At 44.7% G+C, this 27,814-nt stretch overlaps 1 protein-coding gene across 1 annotated transcript in view; it reads left to right on the top strand.

Annotated features, from left to right (window-relative positions):
• Positions 1-27,814, top strand: part of MELTF (melanotransferrin) — a 76,919-nt gene that overhangs the window by 14,610 nt on the left and 34,495 nt on the right. Inside the window, exons 3-9 of the mRNA XM_074963308.1 lie at positions 352-451; positions 11,876-12,058; positions 12,394-12,550; positions 14,130-14,197; positions 15,227-15,414; positions 16,398-16,557; positions 24,073-24,224. Of these exons, the coding sequence (XP_074819409.1) occupies positions 352-451; positions 11,876-12,058; positions 12,394-12,550; positions 14,130-14,197; positions 15,227-15,414; positions 16,398-16,557; positions 24,073-24,224 (1,008 nt within the window). The remainder of the gene's footprint in view (positions 1-351; positions 452-11,875; positions 12,059-12,393; positions 12,551-14,129; positions 14,198-15,226; positions 15,415-16,397; positions 16,558-24,072; positions 24,225-27,814) is intronic.

Raw genomic sequence — 27,814 nt, 5'->3', positions numbered from 1 at the left:
TGGGAGGCACACCGGCAAAATGCAGGGACCTTTCTGAAAATGAGGAGTACACAAACCACTGGGGTCACCACAGTCCTGTGCTATTCAGCAGCAGTAGGAACCACCTCACCACTGTTTTTAAATTAAAGACCCAAATCTGACTATACAAATTTTTGGTGACACATATTCTCTGTCAGTATATTAATAATCTGATTGCCATAGAAGACTATGAGAGAGAACCCTGGCAGCTAGAGATCAATATCTACTATGTACATAAAGGGTTTATTGAATTTATGAAGGCTCTGCCCTCAGCTGGTGAAGGGATGTTAATAACTGTGATGAAATATAAATTCTGACTTTGTTTTTACACAGAACAATTTGGCAGATGCAGTGACATTGGATGGTGGCACCATTTATCAAGCTGGAAAGGAACATAATCTGAAACCTGTGGTTGGAGAAGTATATGATCAAGGTATATATACACAAAAGAATTAATAAGGTGTACTGTGTAATCTCTGGGGTGAGGACTGTGTCTTCCTACCTGTTTATGCAGTGCCCAGAATATTTTGGGTGCTACAGCAATGTAATTAATGATAATAAATTAAGGAAGGTCACAATATGATGATATCTAAGGGAAAGGAAACCTTGTCCTTTCATCAAAGGAGAAACTGTATTTTTTCCTAAAACAACCCATCACCTCATTTCCTCAAGCCAGAGAGGAAAGGAAAATGCCCAGATATAGGATCCAGAGATTCCTGAGAATTAGGTGAAATGTGTGGGGAGGGGGGCTTGGGTTTTTTTAAGTCATTTTAGTTAATACGTTCACCTGTTGGGATCACTTGGGTATATCTCACCCAATCAATTTCCTGCCATTGCAGGGGCCTTGGACATTGGTGACACTTTGGTCTGTCCCATTCTATGCATGTGGCACACAGTTTACCTCTCCTGAGGACTGAAATACTTTAGTTTAACTAATGTCTCTGGTCTTAATATAGGGATAGCTGGTTGAAAAATTATGGCCTTTGATATACATGAGATCAGAATAGATGATCTAATTGTCCTTTCTGGACTTAAACACTATGAAATTATAAGAGGCTGAAAAAGAGTCTGACACTTGTTCATCCTGGGAAGCAGTGACTCTGAAAAAGACTTGGGGGTCACACTGAATAATAAGCTGAACCTGAACTCCCAGTATGATGCTGGGGCCAAAAGGGCTATGTGATGTCTGAACAAGGCAATATAGAGGAGGGGTAGGGAAGTTATATTACTTCTCTATTTGGCACTGATGCCCCCAACTACTAAAAAACTGTGTCCAGGTCTGGTGTAAACTCTTGAAAAAGGATATTGAAAAATTGGAGTGATTCAGAGAAGAGCCATTAGAATGATTATTAGATCGGAACATATCTTGTAATTAGAAACTCCAGGAGCTTAATCTATTTATCTTATCAAAGGGAAAGTTGAGGGGTGATTTGATCACAGTCTACAAGCACCTAAGTGCAAACAGAAATTTATCAATCTAGCGGACAAAGTTATAACAAGTTTCAATGTCTAGAAATTGAAGATAGACAAATTCAGACAAGAAATAAGATGCACATTTTTAAGAGGCAGGGCAATTAGCCATCTGAACAATTCATTAAGGGTTGTATTGGATTGTCCATCACTGGCAATTTTAAAATCAAGATTGGATGCTTTTCTAAAAGACATGCTGTAGTTTAACCACAGCTATTGGACATGAAGCAGGAATTAATTCAGGGAAGTCCTATGGCCTGTATTATCCAGGCGGTTATAGGAAATGATCACAAGGGACCCTTCTGGTCTTAAAATCTATTAATTTATTTGCCCCCTATTCTCCACACTCCTCCCAGGTACCTGGACGTTGTCAAAGGGCTTTTTACAAATTCCATTAAAAATGTGTCTTTCCTCAAGTCTAGTCTCTCCTATGTCTGGCTCCCCATCCCTACAACATGATTTGTATATGCAGAGGTGGATTAAGATGTTTTCGGGCCCTGGGCACAAAGAACATTTGGACTCCACACAATTAGGGGCACTAGAACTGGAGGGGGAAGAGGGACCATGCCCCCCCACTTTTTAACATGGACGAAGGTGTGGAGTGATGGTAGGAGGGGCTGCACTTTGCGGTGAGGTGATCAGCTCTCCTGCAGTGAAGTGAAGCCCCTGCTAGTGGCGCCAGTCTCTTCCCAGTGGTGGTGAGAGGCTGAGGTGGGTCACAGCCCCGCCCCCTGCCAGGGGTGGCCCTAGACTAGCTGCCAGCAACTGGCTCCCTAGGTGAACCATGCTATCGTGCTCCCCCCCCGCCCCAAACTCCAAGGGCAGATCTAGGCTGAGGTTTTTGGTAAACTGGGAAACATTTTGCCCCTTTTTTCCTTTTATTGTTTTTAAGTGTTTTTTGGTTTTTTTAAACAGACGCTTAGTTATTTGGTTTGCCCATCCGTCCAACCAATGTTTCTGAGATCAGATAAAATAGAGACACGAAATTTTCAGAACAGATTTGTACACGACAGCTAGATGATATTTCAGTCCAATTTCAAATAAAAATGCATTTAAAATGTTAATTATAATTTTTATTATTACAAATCCAAAATCATCCATTACGCTATCCTGCTTTAACTGCCATTACCACCACATCCAATACAGAAAGAAATAAGAAAACTCTTCAATGAACTTTAACCTGTATTTACAAAACGCTCCAAATAAAAAACACTCTGTGCTCTTAAAACATCACTTTTCTTGCTTTAAGCTTTGAAAATTCATTCACTAGCTGGTTCTTTTAGATCCAGTTTTCCAGCTATTTCATGCTCTATTGACATTGTGGCAAGTCCAACAAGTCTCTCCTGCACCATTGTTGAACGCAGATATGTTTTTATCAATTTTAACTTTGAGAAGCTACGTTCCCCACTAGGTTTCAGAGTAACAGCCGTGTTAGTCTGTATTCGCAAGGGGAGTACTTGTGGCACCTTAGAGACTAACCAATTTATTTGAGCATAAGCTTTCGTGAGCTATAGCTCACTTCATCGGATGCATACTATGGAAAATACAGAAGATGTTTGTTTTTATACACACAAATCATGAAAAAATGGGTATTTTTCACTACAAAAGGTTTTCTCTCCCCCCACCCCACTCTCCTGCTGGTAATAGCTTATGTAAAGTGATCACTCTCCTTACAATGTGTATGATAATCAAGGTGGGCCATTTCCAGCACAAATCCAGGGTTTAACAAGAACGTCTGAGGGGGAGGGGGGGTTAAGGAAAACAAGGGGAAATAGGTTACCTTGCATAATGACTTAGCCACTCCCAGTCTCTATTCAAGCCTAAGTTAATTGTATCCAATTTGCAAATTAATTCCAATTCAGCAGTCTCTCGCTGGAGTCTGGATTTGAAGTTTTTCTGTTGTAATATCGCAACTTTCATGTCTGTAATCGCGTGACCAGAGAGATTGAAGTGTTCTCCGACTGGTTTATGAATGTTATAATTCTTGACATCTGATTTGTGTCCATTTATTCTTTTACGTAGAGACTGTCCAGTTTGACCAATGTACATGGCAGAGGGGCATTGCTGGCACATGATGGCATATATCACATTGGTGGATGTGCAGGTGAACGAGCCTCTGATAGTGTGGCTGATGTTATTAGGCTCTGTGATGGTGTCCCCTGAATAGATATGTGGGCACAGTTGGCAACGGGCTTTGTTGCAAGGATAGGTTCCTGGGTTAGTGGTTCTGTTGTGTGGTATGTGGTTGCTGGTGAGTATTCGCTTCAGGTTGAGGGGGGCTGTCTGTAGGCAAGGACTGGCCTGTCTCCCAGGATTTGTGAGAGTGTTGGGTCATCCTTCAGGATAGGTTGTAGATCCTTGATAATGCATTGGAGGGGTTTTAGTTGGGGGCTGAAGGTGACAGCTAGTGGCATTCTGTTATTTTCTTTGTTAGGCCTGTCCTGTAATAGGTGACTTCTGGGAACTCTTCTGGCTCTATCAATCTGTTTCATCACTTCCGCAGGTGGGTATTGTAGTTGTAAGAATGCTTGATAGAGATCTTGTAGGTGTTTGTCTCTGTCTGAGGGGTTGGAGCAAATGCGGTTGTATCGCAGAGCTTGGCTGTAGACAATGGATCATGTGGTGTGGTCAGGGTGAAAGCTGGAGGCATGTAGATAGGAATAGCGGTCAGTAGGTTTCCGGTATAGGGTGGTGTTTATGTGACCATTGCTTATTAGCACTGTAGTGTCCAGGAAGTGGATCTCTTGTGTGGACTGGTCCAGGCTGAGGTTGATGGTGGGATGGAAATTGTTGAAATCATGGTGAAATTCCTCAAGGGCTTCTTTTCCATGGGTTCAGATGATGAAGATGTCATCAATATAGCGCAAGTAGAGTAGGGGCGTTAGGGGACGAGAGCTGAGGAAGCGTTGTTCTAAGTCAGCCATAAAAATGTTGGCATACTGTGGGGCCATGCGGGTACCCATAGCAGTGCCGCTGATCTGAAGGTATACATTGTCCCCAAATGTAAAATAGTTATGGGTAAGGACAAAGTCACTAAGTTCAGCCACCAGGTTAGCCGTGACTTTATCGGGGATAGTGTTCTTGACGGCTTGTAGTCCATCTTTGTGTGGAATGTTGGTGTAGAGGGCTTCTACATCCATAGTGGCCAGGATGGTGTTATCAGGAAGATCACTGATGGATTGTAGTTTCCTCAGGAAGTCAGTGGTGTCTCGAAAGTAGCTGGGAGTGCTGGTAGCGTAGGGCCTGAGGAGGGAGTCTACATAGCCAGACAATCCTGCTGTCAGGGTGCCAATGCCTGAGATGATGGGGCGCCCAGGATTTCCAGGTTTATGGATCTTGGGTAGGAGATAGAATATCCCAGGTCGAGGTTCCAGGGGTGTGTCTGTGCGGATTTGATCTTGTGCTTTTTCAGGGAGTTTCTTGAGCAAATGCTGTAGTTTCTTTTGGTAACTCTCAGTGGGATCAGAGAGTAATGGCTTGTAGAAAGTGGTGTTGGAGAGCTGCCAAGCAGCATCTTGTTCATATTCCGACCTATTCATGATGACAACAGCACCTCCTTTGTCACCCTTTTTGATTATGATGTCAGAGTTGTTTCTGAGGCTGTGGATGGCATTGTGTTCTGCATGGCTGAGGTTGTGGGGCAAGTGATGCTGCTTTTCCACAATTTCAGCCCGTGCATGTCGGCGGAAGCACTCTATGTAGAAGTCCAGTCTGCTGTCTCGACCTTCAGGAGGAGTCCACCTAGTTCCCCACTAGCTACGGAAACTGGCAAAGTTAAAGGAATGCGTAGAGCTATAAAAATGTTTGGAAAACTGTCTGTGCATTTATTTTCACAAACAAACCTCAGTACTTCTTCAGGAGTGCAATGTTTCTTAAGTCGTCCTGAAAAAGCCTGAAGCTCACTACACAAATCTGTAGCATCAATGTCTTTTGAATTTTCATGAGTCAATGCTGACTGCAGTTTTATACAAAGTTCTCGTACCTGTTTTGCTGTTTTCTTTTGCAAGCTGTGGATAGAAAAGCCAAATACTGACTCTAGCTGCTGCATCTGTTGAAATATTTCATTAACCGAGTGAATAGCAGTATCAAGGACTGCAAAGTAGAAATTCACTTTGAACCTGTTTTGGGTTCTGAATGAGTGTGTCTCGGCCTTCATACGAAAACTGCTGTTTCTTTTGCCGCATGCGAACTGGCTCTGGTTCAAATTCTGTCAGAAGGTCTATTTCTTCAGCAAGCTCGAGAGAATCTGCCAGTGTTCTTTCGAACCCTTCATCACTTCTGAATTCCTCCAGAATATTTGTAATTTGCTGCAGTTTTTGAACTGCAGAATGTATGTTCAGGTTCTGGTTCTTTTCCTGAACATACATTTCCTGAACATACATTTCCTAGTGAGGTTAATCACAAAAAGGATATTATACCACAAAATGAGTGAAGTCACAAATTTGAACTTGGAAAGGCCATTTGCAATAGCTTCTGCATCTGGATGTGCCGTATTGCCAGATGATCCAGTAAAGGTAGTATCATCAGAAATTTCAATTAGGGAATCATAAATGTTTCCAAATTCATAGCAAAGAGGCTTCAAAGCATTAATGTGACTCTCCCATCTTGTCTGACTAAGTGGTTTCACAGTTAGAGAATTCACATGGTGAGTCAGAATCTCCCAACAGCATGTTGAGCCTGAGAAAAACACACAAACATGTTTCACCAGGTCAAAGAAACTGCTTGCCTCCAAACAGCATCTAGCAGCATCATTGACAACCAAATTCAGAGAATGCGCACTGCAAGGAACAAAAAAGGCCCTAGGATTGATTTCCATCATTCTCCTTTGCACACCATTGTCTTTACCCTTCATATTACTCCTATTATCATAGCCTTGGCCACGTAAGTTTTCAACAGATAATGACATTGTTTCAAGCGCTTGTAGAATAGTTTCAGTCATAAATGCACCAGTCGTCTCCTTCAGTGGTACAAAACCCCAAAAGTGTTCCTTTATGAGCACTTCAGCATTATCTTCAGACTTTTCCATATCCACAAAACGAATGATCATTGTCATTTCTTCAACATGACTCACATCTGGTGTACAGCCCAGTATTATTGAAAAGTATTTTGCAGAATGGGCAGCTTCTACAATTTTCTTTTTAATGGCATTTGCTAGGATTTGAATCAGTTCATTCTGCTTATTTTTTCCTAAGTAATGAACCTGTGTTTCATGATCAGTTATTTTACGTAGCTGCTCCTTCATGACTGGATCAAACAAAGCTGGGTATTCAACAAATTTTAAAAAGTTTCCATTACCTGGAGCATATAATTTTTCATTTCTACCGCGGCTGCGAAACGCTAAATTTTGCCCACCGAGAACTCTCACTAAAGTAATCAGACGCTCTTATATTTGTTGCCAATATTCTTCTTTTTCCTTGATCACACCTAAATTTTCTTCATCAATAGTTTTTCCTTTTTTCAATCGTAATTCAAGTTCTTTCCAATTTTGAAAACATTCCAAATGTTCTGTACTTCTTTCATGTGAAGAGAGAATTGAAGATATGTTTTCCCAGTCCTTCGAACCATTTTCAGTAAGTGATGTACCAGTTGCTTGATTTCTAAACAACTTGCAGCAAAAGCAAAACACAGAGTCCTTCAGCACTGAATATTGTAACCAGTTTTGATTAATTTCTTCCCCATTAATGAGTTTCGTCTTGTAATACTGAGCAGAGAATTTTCTTTTATTTCCATCCTTAGGAAAGGGAAATTCATGAACTTGTTCAGGTTCATGTTCTACGAGAATTTGCCGCACACTGTCATTACATCTGGGCCATGAACCTGGGTCCCCATACTGTAACTTGTTTGTAACTTCCTCATCCTTTGTTCCTTCTACTTCATTTACTTCAATTTCTGCATGTCTCTCTGAAGGTGAATAAATTTTCTCCACTTCCATATCAGCCTGATGCTGTGAGCTGCCTTCGTCTAGAAGTAAGTTTCCATGATTTTGTTCAATATCTTCATTAATGATCTGGAGGATGGTGTGGATTGTACCCTCAGCACGTTTGCAGATGACACTAAACTGGGAGGAGAGGTAGATACGCTGGAGGTTAGGGATAGGATACAGAGGGACCTAAACAAATTAGAGGATAGGGCCAAAAGAAATCTGATGAGGTTCAACAAGGACAAGTGCAGAGTCCTGCACTTAGGACAGAAGAATCCCATACACCGCTACACTAGGAACCGAATGGCTAGGCAGCAGTTCTGCAGAAAAGGACCTAGGGGTTACAGTGGACGAGAAGCTGGATATGAGTCAACAGTGTGCCCTTGTTGCCAAGAAGGCCAATTGCATTTTGGGCTGTATAAGTTGGGGCATTGCCAGCAGATCGAGGGACATGATTGTTCCCCTCTATTTGACATTGGTGAGGCCTCATCTGGAGTACTGTGTCCAGTTTTGGGCCCCACACTACAAGAAGGATGTGGAAAAATTGGAAAGAGTCCAGCGGAGGGTAACAAAAATGATTAGGGGACTGGAACACGTGACTTATGAGGAGAGGCTGAGGGAACTGGGATTGTTTAGTCTGTGGAAGAGAAGAATGAGGGGAGATTTGATAGCTGCTTTCAACTACCTGAAAGGGGATGCCAAAGAGGATGGATCTAGACTGTTCTCAGTGGTAGCAGATGACAGAACGAGGAGTAATGGTCTCTAGTTGCAGGGGGGAGGTTTAGGTTGGATATTAGGAAAACCTTTTTCACTAGGAGGGTGGTGAAACACTGGAATGCGTTACCTAGGGAGGTGGAGGAATCTCCTTCCTTAGAAGTTTTTAAAGTCAGGCTTGACAATGCCCTGGCTGGGATGATTTAGTTGGGGATTGGTCCTGCTTTGAGCAGGGGGTTAGACTAGATGACCTCCTGAGGTCCCTTCCAACCCTGATATTCTATGATCATCTTGAGTTTCCAAACTCCGTTTTTGTGGATATGCGCTACCCTCATCTCCAAGTAATATACCTTTATCTTGATGTTCCAGACTGCTTCCACGCAGATGTGAGCTAACCACCTCTCCAAGTACAATTTCTTAATCTGGATGCTGTGAACTGCTTCCATCTTTATTTGGATTAAAGAGAAGATATTTCAGGAAGGATCCCGGCTGTTTTGCTTAGTCCTTTTCCTTCTCAGCCTTTCATTTACAATACTGAGCTCCTGAGGGTTTTCTTTTTCCTCTTTCTGCCATGGGGCATTTGAATATTGTTATGTACTGTGCTCCCGACTGCAAGCATTATAGTATTAAGGATGGCTGACACACCCACCACATAGTTGGCGATTTAAACCACATTGCAGCCATCCCAACACATCTTTTCACTGCTTAAAGTTTCAGTGATTAGTAACATGCACTCACTTACCTATTAAAACAGTTAGTTACAGCATTTACATGGAAACAAAATAACCTTTTTTGACGTTATAACCCAGGGGTGGCCAACCTGAGCCCGGGAAGGAGCCAGAATTTACCAATGTACATTTCCAAGGAGCCACAGTGATACATCAGCAGCCCCCATCAGCTCCACTTCCCTCCCCGGCCGCTCCCAGCGCCTTCCACCCACCAGCAGTCCTGCCGATCTGCGCCTCCCCCTCCTTCCCCACACCACCTGATCAGCTGTTTCATGGCATGCAGGAGACTCTGTGGGGAGGGGGAGGAGCGAGGGCATGGGATGCTCAGGGAGGGGGCGGGAAGGGGTGGAGTGGGGGCAGGGCCTGTGGCAGAGCCAGGGGTTGAACAATGGGCACCGCTCCCCCCCAGCACATTGGAAAGTTGGCACCTGTAGCTCCAGTCCCGGTGTCTGTGCCTATACCAGGACCTGCATATTAACTTCTGAAGAGCTGCATGTGGCTCCAGAGCCACAGGTTGGCCACCCCTGTTATAACCCAACACCGGTTCTTTGGAAAGTAATCCGCTTCCTCACGGTTACTCGCTTGGAGTGTGACGTCATCACTTTCGTAGTCTGTTAAGCGTTAATGCTGTTACTTTTCTGTTATGGACCTTATTTATTACATGTGAACCAGTTATAACAAAGAAAAGTTCATAATTATAGAGCCCAATAAAAATGCTAAGGTTTAATAATGCTTAAAGATACTCACATTTTGGATTTATAATGCTGAAAGATGTTATTCTTTATTCTTTGGCACCAAGAAACACAATTTTCCACAGTATTTGCTCGATTCTTAACCATCTACCTGCGACGTGAGTTCAAATGACCGTTTGACATGTATCAACTCGCAATATCTCTGCTATACATGAATTTCCGGCTATGCAGCCTTGATGTATATTCGAGTGAGGTGTCACTAGCATTGCAGCTTTTGCCGCTGGCGAATGTGTTTCTTTGTGGCTGAGTTATTGCTTATCAAAATTGTGGAGTGGGTAATCTTGACCCTAAATAAAAAAAAATTTGCTAAAATATTATTTATTTTTGCAGTAAATAAAAGATTTGACATATTAATAAATTCTCAGAATTATAATTCATATTCCCACCATACGTGCACAGGAATTGAAATAATGACATCTTTGTTGTTTTATTTTATATTCATCTTTTTCTTTTTTTTAAATTTGATTTTTTCCCTCAAATTTGGTGCCCAATTTAATTTGGCACCCTAGACGACCGCCTAGTTCGCCTATATGGATGGGCTGCCCCTGCCCCCTGCTCTTCCTTTTCCCCCTGAGGCCCTGGCTGGTCAGAGGCTGGAGCCAGGCCATGGTAAGAGCCACCCAGGGAGCCCGGGCCACTGTGGGGAGCCCCAGACTCTCCACCTGCCCTGGGTGGAATGGCCCGAGAGGCAGAGACATGAACCAGGGGCTGCTCTTGGGCACTCTTCCCCTGCCCACCCAGGGCAGGTGGAGGGTCTGGAGCTCCCCATACCGGCACAGGCTCCCTGGGTGGCTATTACCATGGCCTGCCTCTGGCTTCTGGCCTGGCCAGAGGGTGGGGCCCCAGGGGAAAAAGGAGGAGCAGGGGGCAGGGCCACAGTTCTGGCGCCGGAGAGCCCTCCCCCACCACTTCTACACAGGTTCTGGTGCTCCTGTAGGGGCACCCAAATTGGCCAGAGCCCCTGGGCATGGGTCCAGTATTAATCCGAAGCTGGTTATATTAATTATACTTAGCCATTAGTGCTTTCTATATTCCAAACACTATGCAAAAATGAACAAATAAGTTAATATATGTTAATGAAAGAATGCTTGGGCCCAGTCTTAGATGTGTCACTCATGTGAACAGTCCCACAGGGCCTGATCCTGCTCCCATTAAAGTCAACATGAGGTTTGCCATTTATTTCAATGGAAGCAGGATCATTCTCCTGGCATTTAGCGGGACTAACATAAGTACAGCCTGTAAAATCTGACCTTCTGACCCTATTTCACTAAGAGGGAACTCAGACATTAGCATTTTCCTTCAATTTTCCCATCGTCACGGATGCAGCCATCCAAGTGATAACATGATGGGAGTACTAGTGTAGGTAGTCCACCAGCATTTTAACCTCCATTTCCTCTGACCCAGCTAAAAGCAGCTCTTTAATGATGCTGGTTAAATGGTAGCTAGTTGGTCTACACTAGTGCTCCCCCCATTGCCATCAATACCACTGGTGGAACTGCTAGTGCAGCTGGGTGTTGGGAGAGAAATGTGAAGAGAACTGTGAGTGTAGACAAGCCATAGGTGACATCCTGAAGTCCTCAGAGAGTAAGTTAATGGGACTTGTGCAGTTAGCATTCAGGAGTTTTCCAGATTAAGATTCACAAAAAGGTACATTTCAGATTCGAAATTAGGCACAAAGTTTTAACAGTGTGCATGATTAACTAAACTACAAAGGGAAGTGGTAGATTCTCCTTGATGTCTTCAGATCAAGACTGGATGCTTTTCTGGAAGGTATGCTTCAGTCAAATGCAAGTTATCTTTAGTCAAACACAAATTATTTGGCTCAATATAAAGGTAACTGGATGAAATGTAATGGCCAGTGATACACAGGAGTCGAATTAGATGATCTAATGGTCCATTGTGGCATTAAGCTTTATGAATTTGTGAATCACATCAGCCATAAACTGGTGAAAATAATGTTTGCCCCTTCATACTCTTGGTGCTAATGGGCTCTGATGCTATAAAATAAAAATTATTAAATTAGAAGGTAATTATGGGGCATTTCTTTTACAAATTAAAGTCTAAATATGGCTTTATTTACAAAAACATTTACACAAGGAAGAAACAACAGGCAGAATTTATTACTGAGGTCAGTGGCGTCATACCAGGGGTGTGAGCTTTGTGCCCTTTGAATATGGACGTGGAAGATTATGAAAAGGTGTCAGGTCAATGTCTCTTATCGTAATACTGCTTCTACATTAGTTTAATTTTGATCCCTTTTTGTTCCTATGCAGAAATTGGCACTTCATACTATGCAGTGGCTGTTGTCAGAAAAAAATCCTTCATTAGCATCAACAGTTTGAAGGGTGTAAGGTCATGCCACACAGGCATCAACAGAACAGTTGGCTGGAATGTTCCTGTTGGCTACCTCATTGATAGTGGTCGCATGTCAGTGATGGGATGCAATGTTCCAAAAGGTAAGGGCTGCTGGGATGTAACCTGCTTGACCACTGGCATGAATATGGGCTCCCTGGATAGCGGAAGCACTCACAGGGACAAGAACCTTGGCTTCTAGCTGATTTTTTCCCCCTTCTTTTGTTGTTCATTCTAACTGAGAATTGACCTGAAGCCAGCTCAGATCAGAATTTAGCCTACTGTACTTGCTGGCTTTTAAAAACAGTTTATACATAGAAGCTATTATCACTTTTTTAATGTATAGAAATGTATAATTAAGGTTTGTTAAAATGTGTTTTTGCCATTTTTGGTTTTGGTTTTAGTTGCTAAAATATTGTTACCTTAATTTTACTTATAGCTGTTAGTGAATATTTCAATGCAAGCTGTGTTCCTGGAGCCAATAATGTAAATTACCCAAAATCCCTCTGTCAGCTCTGTAAAGGGGATGCATCTGGGCAGAACAAATGTGAAAGAAATTCAAAAGAGCAATATTATGACTACAGCGGGGCTTTCAGGTAAAGTCTTGGTGTTTAATTTTTAACATTTGTCTGTATATGCTGTGCCAATTGGCAAGATATCTGAGCCCCAATTGACTTCCAGCAGAATTCCAGAGAGCCAATGAATAATGCTAGTAGAAAATCTGTTAAAACATAAAACTAAGTAAATTTATAATTTGAGGTAATCTTAAAATAATTTCACTATAATTTCACTAGATACTAAGGCCAAAGGCATATCTGTTCTTCTATACAAACTCTAGCTCACATAACTTGTTTTGTGGAAATCCCATTGATGTTATTTTTGTCTTCATCAATATTCACCTCATGGGAAAATAAATCTTGATATTCACCTGAGCACAGATCCATAAGTGCTTAACATGCTTGGATTTGATGCCATCTTAGCAAGAGCTGATGGACCCTGACAGGTTTCACACCTGAACATTGGGCTTAGCCAGCTATTTGGTAAATCTGAAGCTTCCCATTTCAAGTGCAATTAGTTCTTTTATCTCTTATTGTGTTCCCCTCCTCCTCCACTTTGCCAATGCCAACCTCAATACCTCCTTCCTCTATTTTTCTCACTCCTCTGTGCATGCCTTATTCTCTTCTATGTGTGCATGTGTGTGTGTGTGCCCAAACTTCCCAATCCCCATGGCCTGGACTAGGCCCCCACAGATGTCACAAATTTAAAAATCTGTATAATTTTATTTTAAACAGTGACACCTCATTCCAGATTTTCCAATGCGTCTTGTGTCTGTCCGAGACTGTAGACTTTTCAGGAAATCATTTGATATGTATCTCTTGTATAGCACCAAGCATTGTCATCACCTGCCCTACTAGCCATTAGCCCAGGGTGGGCAAACATTTTGGCCTGAGGGCCACATCTGGGTGGGAAAATTGCATGCAGCGCCATGAATGTAGGGCTGGGGCAGGAGGTTGGGGTGCAGGAGGGGGTGCGGAGTGTGGGAGGGGGCTCAGGGCAGGGGGTTGGGATGCAGGAGGGGGTGCAGAGTGCAGGAGGAGGCTCAGGGCAGGGGTTGGGGTGCAGGTTCTGGCCTGGCACTGCTTACCTTGAGCGGCTCCAGGATGGCAGTGGTGCGCAGTGGGGCTAAGGCTCCCGGAAGTGGCCGGCACCAAGTCCCTGGGAGAGGTGGGGGGCAGAGGGCTCTGCGCGCTGCCCTCGCCTGTGGGTACCTCCCCCGAAGTTCCCACTGGCCGCGGTTCCCTGTTCCCAGCCAATGGGAGCTGCGGGGGTGGGGGGTGCCTGCAGGCAAGACAGCGCACAGAGCCCTCTGTCCCGTCCCCCCTCAGGGGCCACAGGGACATGGTGCCAGCCACTTCCGGGAGCAGCGCAGGGCTGGCAGTCCCGCAGGCCGGATCCAAAGCCCTGACGGGCCGGATCTGGCCCGTGGGCCCTAGTTTGCCCACCTCTGCATTAGCCTCTGCCTTGATCCTTACACACAGCATAAAAATAACATAGTTCAGCATCTTCCTACTGGTGGTCTTTGGGTACATTGCACTGCACAGGCCTACTGTTGTCACCAAGCAGTATTCCATACTTACGATTCATAGTGTATAAATATAGTCTGATTTATGGTAGGTGTTTGGCTGAAGGAGCTGGAGATGTCGCCTTTGTGAAGCACAGCACAGTGTCTGAAAACACAGATGGTGAGTAATGTAAGGGTTCATCTCTCAATTGAAAGTCCAGCTGTAGTCTCTAAAGCATTGCAAATCTGGTGACCCCAACAATCAGAGTGATGTCATATGTTCAGAATTTATTCTGATGCAAGGAATAAAGCCAGAACACTGTGAACACAAGGGAAAGAAAAATGCCCCCAAGTCAGACATTTTCAAATCAACTGGCGATTTCAGCAAAAAGTAAAGTGGGATCTTTAATTGCAGCCTGGAAGCAGAGATTGACCTGAACCAAAATCCTGGATACAAACAGTCTTAGTCTTTGGTATATTTTAAAAGTTGAATACAAATAATTGTGGCTTAGGCTCCTCTCTACGCAGGAATCTCTGCAGAAACAGGCAGAAGGGAACTTAGTTTGTGGTACCACTAATCAATGCAACCTCCCTTATACCCATGGCACTTATTGAGTATACCTGTGAGTATATACCACTTAGATATCAAGGTCCCGATTTTTAAGTCCAGTGGAGCTCCATTTAGTGCAGGCCACCAGGGTGGGTGGGTGTAAAAGTTTGTTCTGGGCCACGCTTGTGGCCCCTGGATTTTAGGACCATCTCAGCACTGTTGTGGTCCCCAGCATAATTCAGAGCTGCCTGAACGCTGTTCTAATTTATGTTTAACTGCCTACACTCTCATAGGGTTATATCTGAAGCCAAAGGAATAGCTTCAACCATAATATATTTCCCCCCAACTATACATTGGGGAATACGAGGTGATAGGGTGGCCTACAGCCGCTCTGGTGGTTCTTCACCTCTTAGAGAGCACTCTTAGACAGGGGGAATTCTCGGGTAGCCAGTTAAGCCAGCTTTCCTCCTGCTTTATGCAGCTGTTGGGAAAATCAGACAGAATGTAGTGGAGAATTGCTGCTCATATGATTAGGTACCTTAGAAATAGTGTGGCTGGATGGGTAGAGCAGGGTCAGAGGGAGACAGATGCATCAGCAGCTCTGTGTCCATCAGTGTGATTCTGAAAGCTGTTTCATAACTGTGTTCTATTTGATTTCAGGCCAGACTCCTTCCTCATGGGCCCAAGAGCTTCACTCCAGGGACTTCCAGCTTCTCTGCCGCGATGGCAGCACAGCTGAGGTTACAGACTGGAGGAAATGCCACCTGGCCCGAGTCCCAGCTCATGCTGTTGTTGTCGGACCTGACACTGATGGATCACTCATCTTCCAGATGCTTAAGCGGGGGCAGGTGGATTACGTTTTTTGGTGTCTGTTGTACTGTTTTTTTAGTTGCCCTTCCACCCACCGGGCTTGATCCTGTGGGATGCTGACCACCTTCAGCTCAGTGAGAATTAAATGGGAGTGGAGGGCACTCAGCAGCTGGGAAGATCAGGCCTAAAGATGGATTTCAGCCACAAAATGTGGCTGGTGGTCTCACACCACTATCTCTGCCCCCAGATATGAAGAGACTGAAAAAGGCTTGAACTTCTTGAGGGGCAATTGTTTATGGCTTGGGAAGGTACAAGTGAGATAGTGCCCTTAATGCCAAGATTTCCAACTATGTGGATCTTTTCACCCCAGACTTAAACATTACTTAGGCTATGGCCTGGTGTACACCTACAACTTAGTTCGACTTAGCAACTCATTCAGGGCTGTGAAAAATTTTGCACCCTAAGCCCCATAGTTAGTTTGACCTAACCCCTGGTGTAGATGCAGCTAGACTGACGGAAAGATTCTTCCATCAATCGGGCTACTGCTTCTCAGAGAGATGGATTACCTACATCAGTGGAAAAACCTCTTCCATTGATATAGGAACTATCTACTCTGTGGCACTACAGTAATATAGTAGCAACCCGGTAGCTGTGCTGCAGTTGTGTAGACATGACCTATGTCTATAATACAAAGATTATATCAGCATAGCCATGTTGGCGTATCTATGCAGGTATAACCCCATAGTGTAGATGCAGCCTGTGCCAACAGAAGAAGTTTTACCATCAGTGTAAAGATGCCACCTCACCGAACAACAGTAGCTGTATCAATGGAAGCATTGCCAATCAACATAGCTGCATCTCCACTGGGGTTTCGGTCAGTAGAGCTATGTCAGTCGGGTATGTTTTTTTTAAACACACCTCACTAAGGGAGCCATGTCAATCTAACTTTTTAAGTGTAGACCAAGCATTAGATAAAGGTGTGTTTGCCTTATAGACACTTTCTCTTTCCTTAATGTTACAGCAAAGATTTCAGATGTTTGATTCTGCTGCTTACAATGCAAAGAATCTTCTCTTCAAAGACACCACCACAGAATTGGTTCAAATCACAAATCAGAACTACCAGGCTTGGCTGGGTGACGAATATATGCATGCCATGCAAGGCTTGAGCTGCGATCTCAGCAGTAAGTTGGGCCTTTGGATTTGCCTCTGTAATCACAAGCAGAGGTGCTCTTACAAGAGAGACCACCTTTATTTTGTTTGAATTCATGTTTGCATCCTGACCTTTTGGAGAATCCTTGGAGCATGAAGACCCAAACATCACACTGCAGTGGGAGAGGAGACCACTCTGAATTTGGGACCATGAAACACTGCTTCAAGGATCCACCTACCATGGTATAGGAGCTCGCTGTGCTGAGCGAACTGTTCAGGATGTGGCTCCTCTTCCACAGGGTGGGCATAGAAAGCAGAGTGCTGATCACTGAGCTCAGTACAAAGACCAGAGGGAGACCAAAGAGACAGGACCCTTGAATTTTAGACTGATACTCCGTTTAATTGTAATCTGTCCCTGGCCCTGAGACAGAATGCACAGGGCCGGTGCAACCACTAGGTGAACTAGGCGGTCGCCTGGGGTGCCAAGTGGTTGGGGGTGGAGGTGAGCTGGGGCAGGAGGGAGTGGGGAGGGCCTCCTGCAGCAAGTAACGGGGGGGGGGGGGGCGCACAGGGAAACCGCTCCCCGCCCCAGCTCACCTCTGCTCCGCCTCCTCCCCTGAGCACCGCCGCCGCTCTGCTTCTCTCCCTCCCAGGCTTGCGTGCCAAACAGCTGATTGGTGCCGCAAGCCTGGGAGGAGGGAGAAGTGGCGGCGTGCTCGGGGAGGAGGCAGAGCAGAGGTGAGCTGGGATGGGGAGCTGCCACGGGGGGGCTCCCCGGGCCGAGGGAGGGGGCGGCGGGGAGCTGCCGCAGGGGGGGGCTCCCCGGGCCGAGGGAGGGGGCGGCGGGGAGCTGCCGCAGGGGGGGGCTCCCTGGGCCGAGGGAGGGGGCGGCGGGGAGCTGCCGCTGGGTGTCTCCCCGGGCTGAGGGAGGGGGTGGCGGGGAGGGCGCCTCAGGGTAGGGGTGGGGCGGGGAGCTGCTGCGGGGGGGGTGGGCAGCGCAAGGTAGAAGTTTCGCCTAGGGCGTGAAACCTCCTTGCACCGCCCTGAGAATGCACAATACTTGCAAGTGGGGCAGCACAAATGTGCCGATTTGCATTGTGTTACCTACATCAGTAGTTCCCAAGTCCTGAAATGTACACTGACTGGTGATGAGATCTCATGGTTTCTTTCCTATTCTATCTTGATTCTTGCAGCATGCCCCTCTCAGTGGTACCTGAGCACCTGGCACGACAGTCTTCCTTCTCCACATTAATGATTGTAGCCTCTGTGTTGAACCACAAACTCCTATTAAAAATCCCCAAACTGCAATTTGGAGCCAGCAGAGCTTCATTGCAAACTGCATGAAAAGTAGACCCATCTTGCCCATATGAGTGGGAGGGGTTTTAGTCTGGTAAATTGGTATTGTTGCCTGAAAAGACTCCCTCATTTACAGCTTCTCCTCCTTTTCTTTTTCCTGGACCACTTAGGGTTTGTTTTGTATAATTTTGATATGCTGAGTGCCCACATTTCAGTCAGTTAAGTATCATACTGTAGCCAGAAACGTGAAACATACAGCTCCAAATTCTGCTGTCTTTTAGGCAAACTAATGGGATGGGTTCTCATTGTTTTGGTGGGCCTTTTGCTTGAATAAGGATTAAGTAAGAATGGCAGGATTTGTCCTACTGTTTGGTTCCACTACATTATGTTCTGTTAGCAGGTTTATTCCTTCAGTGCTTGAAAATTTATTCTAGGGCTGTTGATTAATCGCAATTAACTCACGCGATTAACTCAAAAAATTAATCACAATTAAAAGAAATTATCTCAATTAATCGGAGTTGTAATCACACTGTTAAACAATAGAATACCAATTGAGATTTATTAAATATTTTGGATGTTTTTCTACATTTTCATATATATTGTATTCTGTGTTGTAATTGAAATCAAAGTGTATATTATTTTTATTACAAATATTTGCACTGTAAAAAGGATAAACAAAAGAAATAGTATTTTTCAATTCACCTCATTCAGGTACTGTAGTGCAATCTCTTTGTTGTGAAAGTGCAACTTACAAATGTTGGTTTTTTATTGTGTGTTACATAACTGCATTCAAAAATAAAACAATGTAAAATTTTAGAGCCTGCAAGTCCACTCGGTCCTACTTCTTGTTCAGCCAATCGCTAAGACAAACAAGTTTGTTTACATTTACAGGAGATAATGCACTTCTTAGTCACAGTGTCACCAGAAAGTGAGAACAGGCATTCGCATGGGAATTTTGTAGCCGGCATTGCAAGGTATTTACGTGCCAGATATACTAAACATTCGTTGGCCCTTCATGCTTCGGCCACCATTCTAGAGGACATGCTTCCATGCTGATGATGCTCATTAAAAAATAATGAGTTAATTAAATTTGTGACTGAACTCCTTGGGGGAGAATTGTATGACTCCTGGCTCTGTTTTACCCGCATTCTGCCACATATTTCATGTTATAGCAGTCTCAGATGATGACCCAGCACATGTTGTTCTTTTTAAGAACACTTTCACTGCAGATTTGACAAAACACAAAGAAGGTACCAATGTGAAATTTCTAAAGATAGCTACAGCACTCAACCCAAGGTTTAAGAATCTGAAGTACCTTCCAAAATCTGAGAGGGATGAGGTGTGGAGCATGCTTTCCGAAGTCTTAAAAGAGCAACACTCCGATGCAGAAACTACAGAACCCAAACCACCAAAAAAGAAAATCAACCTTCCTCTGGTGGCATCTGACTCAGATAATGAAAATGAACATGTGTGCATACTGCTTTGAATTGTTATTGAGCAGAACCGTCATCAGCATGGATGCATGTCTGATGGAATGGTGGTTGAAGCATGAAGGGACATATGAATCTTTAGCACATCTGGCACGAAAATATCCTGCGATGCCGGCTACCACAGTGCCATAAGAACACCTGTTGTCACTTTCAGGTGACATTGTAAACAAGAAGAGGGTAGCATTAGTTCCTGCAAATGTAAACAAACTTGTTTGTCTGAGGGATTGGCTGAACAAGAAGTACGACTGGGTGGACTAAAAGGCTCTAAAATTTTACATTGTTTTATTTTTGAATGCAGGGTATTTGTACATAATTCTACATTTGTAAGTTCAACTTTCATGATGAAGAGATTGCATTACAGTACTTGTATTAGGTGAACTGAAAAATACTATTTATTTTTGTTTTTTTACAGTGCAAAAACTTGTAATCAAAAATAAAGTGAGCACTGTACACTTTGTATTCTGTGTTGTAATTGAAATCAATATATTTGCAAATGTAGAAAACATCCAAAAATATTAAGATAAATGGTATTTTATTATTAACAGTGTGATTAATCACGTGATTAATCATGATTAATTTTTTTAATTGCACAATTAATCATGGCTCATTTTTTTAATTGGTTGACAGAAACTAATTTATTTCTTTCTAGAAGACTTCACCCCAGCTGCAGAAACAAAGAAGCTCCTTTTCCAAATGCATGAGATGTTTTAATGCATTTTCAGGACTCAGGTGTTTTGTAGCAGTGCTCTGTGCCCTTTGTGTGTGTGTCTCACATTTCCATTCTTTCCCTTCTCTTCAGTGGCTGGCCAGGAAAGTGGTTCAGCTCCTAGGCTAATTTGGAACAGCCAGGGCCAAATTAAGGTAATTTGGAGCCCTGGGCACACTTAGCATGGGCTCACTAGGGCCCTGACCCAATACCATGGCTCAGTCTCTCTTGGAGTGGCAGCAGGTTCCAGAGTAAGAGGAATGAGGCAGCTCACACCTGTTGAAGCCATTGTTCTAGCACACTTTGGTAGGCATTAGTTACCTTCAGATTTGTCAAGCTTTTCTTTGCATCCATGCATCCTAAAAATATTATTTTTTCTAATGAGAGCTGAGATTCTGATCCCAGAATCTGACTCTATGAACTAGGGCCCTAGGCATAGGCCTAGAATGCTGAAACCTTAATCCAGACTGAACGAGCAGCCTCAGGACTGCTCTAAATTGTGCTGGTTTGTAACAACCACACACAGCCCTTAAATCAACCAGGGATCTCCAGACTGAAGTGTACTTTGACCATGCGCTGTCCCATCCACAGTTTATTGCCTACAACGAAGAGGCAGAGAATGGATGGTATAGAGCTGGCTTATATATAAAGAGAGGATGGACGTGGTTACAACACCAGCGTAGGGCTTGGCTTCATGTCCTACACTAAGTCCACCATTGAACTCCTGTGTGACCTTGAGCAAGAGACTTAGCCACTCTGTGCTTCTGTTCCCCATCTGTTAAATGGGTATTTCATAGCACTTTCCTACCAGTGTTGTGAGGAAAATACATTAACAATAGTGGGACCAAGGCTCTGGGCCTCAGACCAGGAGCTCTGGAATAGGGGTGGCCAGCGGGCCATGGCCCCATCATTTTTTGTCGGCCATAAGGGTGAGCGAGGGGGGGCAGGAGGGGTGGAAAGGAGTGAGCAGGGGGTGGGGTCTTGGGGGAAGGGTCAGGGTGGGGACGGGGCCTCGGGGAAAGGGACAGCACGAGAGTAGGGCCTCAGGGGAAGGGGTGGGTGTGGGGCCATGTTTCTGATGCTGGTGGCCCTCTCACTTTTTAGGAGCCTTCTGCCACTCCTGCCTCAGACTATAGATTATAATTAAGGCTACATTTTAGTCACTGGTATTTTTAGTAAAAGTCATAAACAGGTCACAACCAGTAAACAAAAATTCACGGCCTGTTACCTGTCCATGACTTTACTACATACTCCTACCTAAAACTTGGGTGGGAGACCACAGGTGCTGTAGCGGGAGGGGGAGGGTGGTCTGGGGGCACTGCAGGTGCTGGGGGAGGTGGCCCGGGACCCCCGCTGGTGCTGGGGGGGTGGGCATCAATGTGCGGCCCAGGACCCCTGCTGGTGCTGTGGGGGGCCGGTTGGTGGGGCTGGCAGGGGCTGCCTACCAGGCTCCACATGTCCCTGAAGCTCCTAGGTGGCAGAGGGGCCAGGGGGCTACTCCGGCCACAAGCGCTAGCTGCGCAACTCCCATTGGCCGGGAACCGCAGCCAATGGGAGCTGCGGGGGAGCGCATGGAGCCCCCTGGCACCTCCGCCTAGGAGTTGCAGAGCCATGCCAGTGGGCGCTGGGGAGCCCCCCACCCTGAGCTCCCTGCACCCCCCTTCCCCTACCCCCTCCCATGCACCCAAACTGCTGCTGCTGGCCCAGAGGCTACCCAATCCTTGGAAAAATCATGGAGCAGGTCCTCAAGGAATCAATTCTGAAGCACTTAGAGGAGAGGAAAGTGATCAGGAACAGTCAGCATGGATTCACCAAGGGCAAGTCATGCCTGACTAACCTAATTGCCTTCCATGAGGAGATAACTGGCTCTGGATGAGGGGAAAGCAGTGGATATGTTATTCCTTGACTTTAGCAAAGCTTTTGATATGGTATCCCACTGTATTCCAGCCAGCAAGTTAAAGAAGTATGGGCTGGATGAATGGACTATAAGGTGGATAGAAAGCTAGATTGTCAGGCTCAACGGGTAGTGATCAATGGCTCCATGTCTAGTTGGCAGCCAGTATCAACTGGAGTGCCCAAAGGGTTGGGCCTGTGTCCGGTTTTGTTCAATATCTTCATTAATGATCTGGAGGATGGTGTGGATTGCACCCTCAGCACGTTTGCAGATGACACTAAACTGGGAGGAGAGGTAGATACGCTGGGTAGGGATAGGATACAGAGGGTCCTAGACAAATTAGAGGATTGGGCCAAAAGAAATCTGATGAGGTTCAACAAGGACAAGTGCAGAGTCCTGCACTTAGGATGGAAGAATCCCATGCACCGCTACAGACTAGGGACAGAATGGCTCGGCAGCAGTTCTGCAGAAAAGGACCTAGGGGTTACAGTGGACGAGAAGCTGGATATGAGTCAACAGTGTGCCCTTGTTGCCAAGAAGGCCAATGGCATTTTGGGCTGTATAAGTAGGGGCATTGCCAGCAGATCGAGGGACGTGATCGTTCCCCTCTATTCGACATTGGTGAGGCCTCATCTGGAGTACTGTGTACAGTTTTGAGCCCCACACTTCAAGAAGGATGTGGAAAAATTGGAGAGAGTCCAGCAGAGGGCAACAAAAATGATTAGGGGACTGGAACACATGACTTATGAGGAGAGGCTGAGGGAACTGGGATTGTTTAGTCTCCAGAAGAGAAGAATGAGGAGGGATTTGATAGCTGCTTTCAACTACCTGAAAGGGGGTTCCAAAGAGGATTGATCGAGACTGTTCTCAGTGGTAGCAGATCACAGAACAAGGAGTAATGGTCTCAAGTTGCAGTGCGGGAGGTTTAGTTTGGATGTTAGGAAAACCTTTTTCACTAGGAGGGTGGTGAAGCACTGGAATGGGTTACCTAGGGAGGTGGTGGAATCTCCTTCCTTAGAGGTTTTCAAGGTGAGGCTTGACAAAGCCCTGGCTGGGTTGATTTATTTGGGGACTGGTCACATCCTCGCTCCTCCTTCCTCCCCGCCACATCCTCGCTCCTCCTTCCTCCCCGCAGAGCCTCCTGAACACCGCGAAACAGCTGATTGCAGTGGGCAGGAGGCACTGGGAGGGAGGGGAGGCGCTGATCGGCAGGGCCAGCTGACGGGCTGGAGGCCCTGGGGGGAGGTGGAGGTTCTGATGGGGGGCTGCTGGTGGGTGATCAGCACCCACCATTTTTTCTCTATGGGTGCTCCAGCCGGAGTCGGCGCCTATGATACAGAATATTCTTTAAATCCCTATACTAGAAAATGAACTTTCCTGGCGGTTTGGACCACCTGATACCATGTTTGCTTTCACTTCTCAGAACCCAGAACATCTTCAGTAATGGAGCCTTTGCCTACAGAACTTGTCTGCTTTGCTGGTTTTCCAGAATTAGTTGGCCTTGAGAACACACCAGATGCATCTGTTCAGGCTGGCCTATGGTTTACCTTTTGAGATAGTGTAATCCATACACCTCCTGGGTGTGGTGTTCTGTCCCATCTAGTGGTACCAAGACCACTTAGAGAGAGAGATAAAATAAGTCTGCTCTACAGCCTTAGCTACCAGCCAGCTGGCTTTTAGCTCATGCAGTAGAGGCCCATGCACTAAGCTTCAGAGGTCCCGCCCACTGACGACCGGGGTCTGTCGGCGTCACAGTAGCACACTGGATAGGGCAACAGTAGCAGGAGTCATTTATCCACCCTCTGCGAGTGGACTTGTAGTATAGTCAGCAGTTCCTTCTGTGGCTGCTAAGTCTAGCCCAGTGGTTAGGGAGACCCTGTGTGGAACCATTAAGCAGCACGGGCAGTGCTTTCTTAGTGTAGGAGCTAGAGAGAACCATGCGGTCTGTCTGTGCCATAAGTATCAGTAAAGAATCGTCTTCGTGTTCATTACACCCCAGCCCTCTTTATTTTGTACTGTGAGGTTTACTACCGTTGTGTTCATTTCTAAGTGTGCATTTTTAATAAGGTGAGGGGCCCAGGTGTATGGTAATGAGCAGAATATATACATGTTTACATCTATTACATTTAATCCCTATTATTTTCTTTCAAATTTAATGCAGGGTTACCAGAAAGCCTGCGATGGTGCGTTGTGCTCACTGAGGAGATCTGGAAATGTAGTGAAATGTCTGTTGCCTTTAAAGAAAAGAACTTGAAACCAGAGATCCAGTGTGTTTCAGCCAAGACAACAGAACAGTGTATGGAAATGATCCAGGTGAGTTTATTACCATGATTTGTATGAACCATACTGATTCTTGATTATGAAATATATTGTAATGCATTAGTTAATGAGTACATTGACAACTGTCCTCTGCTGGATAGAATCAGAACTACTCAATTGTGTGACTTTGGTTCTGTATGTAAGCAGCAGGCACTGGCTGGTAAATCCAGGAGATTATAGAGGATTCTCTGGAGGTCTTGTGGTAGAGGCCTGAGATTTTGGGGTGAGTATCTCATGCTACTGTGTCCAGAGAGATATCTGTTTCCTATTTCTTAACCTCTGATATCTGTTGCACTTCTATTTTCTCAAAATATTTTAAAGATAAATACACAAACACTGAGGCTGGCAAACAATTGCCTTTCCACCCTCCAACAGGTGGTCTGACACTGAGAGAAAGAAAGTCCTTTAACAGTGATTAATAGCTGCCTTTCAAATGCTTACCTGCTGACAACAGGTACAGCAGTTCACAGATAATTTTGTCTGGCTTTATCCAACTCATCCAGACTCCTCTTTTTTTTTTTTTTTAAATTTGTTCACAATTTTTCTTTGCCATGGGATGTAGATTACTGGCAGACTTCAGACCTTCTGTCACACTACATAGATTAATGTTATCATTTACCAGTCAATACATTTCTTGTTAAAAACTGGCCCAGTACCACACTGTAAAGTCCCCAGTCTGTTGTAAGTGGCCCCAATGGCATGATCCCATGTGCTTCAAAGCCAAGTGGATCTGGGGAGAGTCAAGTAACTATTTCTAGCTCTGGCAGTCTAGCGCATACTCCTGGGCTCAGACCTCTTGTCTGATGCCTTTCTTTTAACATGGGTACTGCTGCCCAGCTGCCCTATAATCCGGAATCAGATTCTGAGACCTCCTGAGCGCCCCAGTTGCTTATATGTGCCCCCTCACCCCCCAGTTCTACTTAGGCTATGGGCATACTTGTTTAACCCTTTTGGGATCAACATGGCAGGACAGCAAAGAACAGAGGCTTAGAAAAAGAATTTCCTAACAACTGTGCAGGAGTGCTGGAACAATTTTTATAGTGGGGGTGCTGAGAGCCATTGAACTAAACTGTAAACCCTGTCTATAATGGAAACCATTTCCAGCCAGGGCGTGGCTGCACCCCTGGTTCCAATACCTATGCCACAGTGACTTTACTCTTAAAGCACTTGAAAGTTACAGGTTTTTTTTAAATAACAAAAGTCCCAAGGCACACCCTCTCTAGTCTGGGCTTACCTTGTCTGTACAGTCCATGGTTTGTCAGTATTTCAGGCTGTGCAGAGCCCTCCTGCGCTCCTCTCCTGCAGTCCTGCTTACATGTAGCAATGGTTGGCCCCCCTATACAGAGCAGAACCCTGCTCTTAACTAGATCCTCTGTTTTTGTGCCAGCTGAAGTTCCAAATACACCAGTGTGCTTGCCTGTCCTGCTTTCACTCTGTAGGCCTCTGTGTAGAAATTCCATTGCTCCATGCGAGTAGTTGAGAGTCAAAGTCAATAGATTTTTAACCTTGATGGCTTTGTGGTGGTCCTTCAGCAAGGTGTCAAATGCCTTTTGTGGGCAAGGTGGCTATCTGGAATATTACATAACAGGCTGCTCCATGGTAGATCCAAACTAACATAGCCACAATGCCAGTATTTTAAATACAGGTACAAAATAGTCTTCACAATTTGATAGTCATATCCCACTCTATCATGCTGGTAAGCATCAAATGCAGTTGTGACTTGTATAATATATGCTATTAGTCTAAGATCATGCAATCTTACATGAGGATTACAAAATTTGTTTTACAAGAAAAAATTTAGAAATTTATTTAGCTTAAGAGCTATGGGAAAGACTTGAATATCTGAGTTTTATCCCTATTACCACTGTAAAGTTCTGAATAATTCTGAGGTGCAGAATTGTGATAGCTGTGAAGCCCTAGGTGGCTATAGATTTGTTACAATATTATGTATCCATAGATCCTTTATCAGCTGAAATCCATCGGTGCCACTTACAAACAAGATTAATTATGTACTCACTTTATTTAAAAAGATGCATCTCCCTCTATCATCCAATATTAAATTGCAGCTACCCTGACTATGGCCACTGTGCTGCTTTGAAGGGAGAAGAATGCCACTAGATTACACACAGAAATTCAATGAAACTATCCATGGGGCAGAACTTATTTTACAGTTAAATAAGTAATAATGGCCTCTGTATAAATTCTTCAGCAATCTGAAGTTGAATTTGAGTTCAGTCTTATTGTATTTGTCCATTTTAGAGGAAACTTGCTAAAACATCAATAATAAAACTGAGGTCCACCGTGTCCTGTTCCTGTTGAGACTGAGACATGTCCCATGACCCAATAATACAGCTAAGGGTGTGTCTTTATAGCACAGTTACCATGAGTTGTAACTCAAGTGTTACCCCTAACTCAACTCCTATCCACATGCAAAAATCCCGAGCTCAAGTTAAATGGTGCTCTAAACGTGAACTGGTTGGCCCATGTGGCAAGGGTGGAGGGGTTGAAGCTCTCAAGCAGTGCTGATGCTGGAGCTAGTAATGCAGAAAGGATGCAACAGCTTGAGTTACAACAACTCAGAAGCAGCTAATCCAATCACTATGTGTAACTCCAGTGCTGTTTTGAAGTGTGGTCATTCTCACTTGAGCGAGGCTAGCTCAAGTACAGTGACTCGAGTGTGCTAACTGAAGCTAACTGTTGCAGTGAAAACAAGCTCTATGTCTTCCCAGTTAATTCTCACCCCCATGTCAGAACACAGGGCTGCTTTGGGCTCCCTGTGATCCACCATCCAAGGGCTAGCATGAGAACGTGGCCAGGACTAGTGGTGGGAAAATGGAAGAGGAATGCCATGGAGGAGAGGAGTTTCTGTCAAAAGGATATGGGACTTGTTGAAACTCACTTTAGCAAAAATCATAATCTGACTGGGCCTTCCAAGGTATGTCTACGTAACCAAAAAACTCTGCGGCAGTGAGTTTCAGAACCCAGGTCTACAGGATAGCACTACAGTGCTAAAAATCATAGAATGTCAGGGTTGGAAGGGACCTCAGGAGGTCATCTAGTCCAATGCCCTACTCAGAGCAGGACCAGTCCCCAACTAAATCAACTAAACAGTCTTGTAGTTGTTCAAGCTTGAGCACTGAAGTACGGATAGGGGCATGAGATTCAGAACCCAAGCTTCAGGTCCAGCCCAAACATCTACACAGCTATTTTTCGTGCCATGGTGTGAGTCCCACAAGCCTAAATCTATAGACCTGAGCTCTGAGGCCTGACTACCACGGGGGATTTTTGCCATGTAAACATACCTTCAGTGGCCAAAAGCCTTCCCACCACAGCATCACCAATGACTCTAGTTATCTAACCTTCTTAACTCCTTAACACTGGCCAGTGTGTCCTAAGGGTTAAATCTGTTGCTGCTGAGATTGCATGTCTGCATTTTTGCATCTGTCTGGTTATTAGGTTTTATTCTGAAATTTATGGGTATGATTTGACAGAAAAATCACTTCAGCTCATCCACAACCAGCTGAAGAATCTGATTAAAGTTGATTGGACTGTGGAGTAAGACCTGGGAGTATTATTTTTACTGG

The sequence above is a fragment of the Natator depressus genome, chromosome 9 (genome assembly GCF_965152275.1).
Source record: "Natator depressus isolate rNatDep1 chromosome 9, rNatDep2.hap1, whole genome shotgun sequence".
NCBI lineage: Eukaryota > Metazoa > Chordata > Testudines > Cheloniidae > Natator > Natator depressus.
Note: the sequence above shows the minus strand (reverse complement) of the source record. Positions and strands in the feature narration are given on the sequence as shown.